The 2,948-nt window shown below is 35.1% G+C and overlaps 1 protein-coding gene across 1 annotated transcript in view; it reads left to right on the forward strand.

Moving 5' to 3' along the window:
- LOC106101663 overlaps positions 1–2,948 on the forward strand; it is a 29,310-nt gene that overhangs the window by 23,823 nt on the left and 2,539 nt on the right. Inside the window, 1 exon segment of the mRNA XM_013280971.1 lies at positions 2,887–2,942. Coding sequence (XP_013136425.1) covers positions 2,887–2,942 — 56 coding nt within the window.

Below are 2,948 nucleotides of genomic sequence, written 5' to 3' on the forward strand. Positions count from 1 at the left end.
TTATGTACATATGAAAATTCGAAAAATCTAAAATCACATTGGTACATGGCGGGATTCGAACCCAAGACCTGTAGATTACAAGTCAAGTGTTTTTATTGTTTACATTTGTCAAATTATCAATAGCAAATGTCAAACTGACATGACATGACAAACCTTTGCAATCTTGTTTCCTTGATGTTGGCAGCAAATTATGATCTCTTTCCCACATTAGGGTTTTTATCCAAAATATTTACCCTCTAAGTTTAGTGGCGTGAAAATATATAGCCGAAAGCGTGACGCAAGTGTAGGGCTTTTTATTAAAAAAGGAATTATTAAAAAATATGCTGTAATTGCTGACATCTTAGGCAACAAAAAAAAATTGTGTTTACGCTTTATTATAATAGTATAGATTTTTTTACAGAATCATATAAACAAGATGTTTGCCGAATACATATTTTATTTATATCAATGTTACAAGCTTTTATTATAACAAAACATAATAACATTGACGTTTCCATTTTCCGGTTGAACAGGAAACGAATCTTTCAATATCATTTGTTGCAGAAAAGCACGTTTTGTTGCTAACAGACGTAAGCGGATGTATAATTCTGTGAGTTTTCCGTTATATCATTTTATCTTCAAAGAAAATATCTTGATGGATTTAAAGATACAGCTAGAAATATCTGTATGCTTTTCGAAAAGAGTATAATAGTTGTCAATATTATATTCATTGGTTTAAACAATTAGCTGAACAATAATTTCCAGAATGTACTTTTGTGGTCCACGTTATAACCAACACACGAATATTATATAACTTTTATGATGAAAATAAAGATGTTTTATTTATTTATTATTAACGCGAAAGTTGGATGAAATTTGGTATAGATGTAGAGGATAGTCTCGAAGAACACATAGGCTACTCACTTTTCTTTTATTTTAATTCCACAAGGACGGAGTCGCGGGCGAAAACTAGTACAACATATAACTTCGTGTCGCATCGCTTTACACCGCGTCGCATTTGTCGCTTCCCTACAACATACAATTTATATGATTCACGAGTCACTTTCGTTCATTACTCCATTCTGCACTTGACGCACTGACGTCAATCGGATGTTTACTGTGCACAACCGCGGCTTGTTTTAGCCGGCCCTTACTGTTTACGTTCCTTCGGCTAAATTCGTAACCAACTTGCAGTTGGCCCAGCCGCCGATATTTTACTTTCTATACATTTATGTAACACAATAAATACATTTTAAGGAAGTTTGGCAGTAGCCCCAATAGTGGTGAAGGTAAGGTTAGCTTGGTATGGGCATGTTATGAGGAGAACGTTAGTTATAAGTGTGGAAGGGTACATCGGTAAAGGTAGACCTAGAAAGAGATGGATGGATTGCGTAAAAGGTGACATGATCAAAAAGGAAGTGATGACTGAGATGACGTATGATAGAGTTATGTGGAGGACAGAAACCTGTTGCGCCAACCCTACGGGAGTAGGGTAAGAAGAAAGATGATGATGATGATGACATTCATATAAAACATTTAAAGTCACAAAATTACATTATAGATGCCCTTCTGCGACCTAACCAAGATATCGCAGTTCGCAGTTAATCTAAAAAGTAGTGGTAGCAGATTATAGTTATGGCGGTTCTTTTGCAACTCTAAATTATGTTTTGAATTAACAAATCCACACAATATATTCTAATATTACCACCCATAGTAATTATACTTTATCTGTAAGTCTGAAAGGGGCCCAGTGGCAGTGATATTGAGGAGTAAAACGTTAGCGATGTATGGACATTATATTAAAAACATGTAACAAATAGAACTTTAGTTATGAAGAAGTCCACCGGTAGAGGTAGGCATAGACAGAGATGGACGTATTGCGTGATAGGTGTTCAAGAAGTGACGACTGAGATGACGAAAACTCTGATCATAGGAGTAAAATAAGGATGGAGTGATGATGATGATATCCTACGAATAAAACTTTACTACTAAAATGACGTTCTACTGACGTCATTTGTTTACTAATATTAGTAGTCACAATTGAACCAAGTTCGACTATCTTATTATTATCAAAGTGTTTTTTTGTTTTAAATAGCGTTATGCAATTGTTTTTCGTGATCATTCGCTCGTGCTCCTTAGAAAAGGTTACAAATGTTCTTCAGGTTTTAATATAGTTACAGTATTTGTAATTTCGGTATCGTATGCAGGTCGCCTTTCACGTTGCTTACATTGACGTCACAAGACGGAATGGTACCAACAGCTATAAATCTGACATCATAGCGGACCGGACTGTGCGCCAAATGATTGATTACGCGAACGACTTTGTTTAATTATTACGATTTTGTATGATGTATTTCTTAAGTTATTTGTAGAGCTTATCCTTGAAATATATGATATCCTTAACTTAGAAAATAATAATGTTATTAAAATTGAAAACATAGTTGTAATAGATTAGCGTAAAAAGGTTCTAAGGTTGTTAAATTTAGTACTGGCATTATCATCGTCAGAAAAGAGCGTCCTTTAAGGGGTATAGTCAGTTTGCGAATACTAAAGCTTAGAGATGCTCCAATTTAACAGAAAACACCTGAGCCCTTTTAAAAGTTTGCGAAGAAATTGCACCACTTTGAAATTTATAAATTTTTAACTGATTTATTTTCAATGTAAAGAAGCATGTGAAAATTCAAATACATTTCATCGTCCATATTTATTTGTGATTCTCCAAAAACATCTGAGTTAATTTTTTCGTACAGAGTGTCCTATTAGCACTGGCTCCACCGAGACTTCTGTACAAAATGACAGACATCCAGACCAGATCAAACCAGACTAGACCAGTAGCGACATCTGTTGCACATTATCTGTTGTAAGGAAATTTTACTCTGTTTCCTAAATCTTTTGTCTCTCTTACAGGTATAGTGAACAGAGGTGATTCGTTCCGTCGCCGCCGCTCCCGCTCTGGCAGCCTAGCACCA

Source organism: Papilio polytes, unplaced genomic scaffold (assembly GCF_000836215.1).
Source record: "Papilio polytes unplaced genomic scaffold, Ppol_1.0 DF823958.1, whole genome shotgun sequence".
NCBI lineage: Eukaryota > Metazoa > Arthropoda > Insecta > Lepidoptera > Papilionidae > Papilio > Papilio polytes.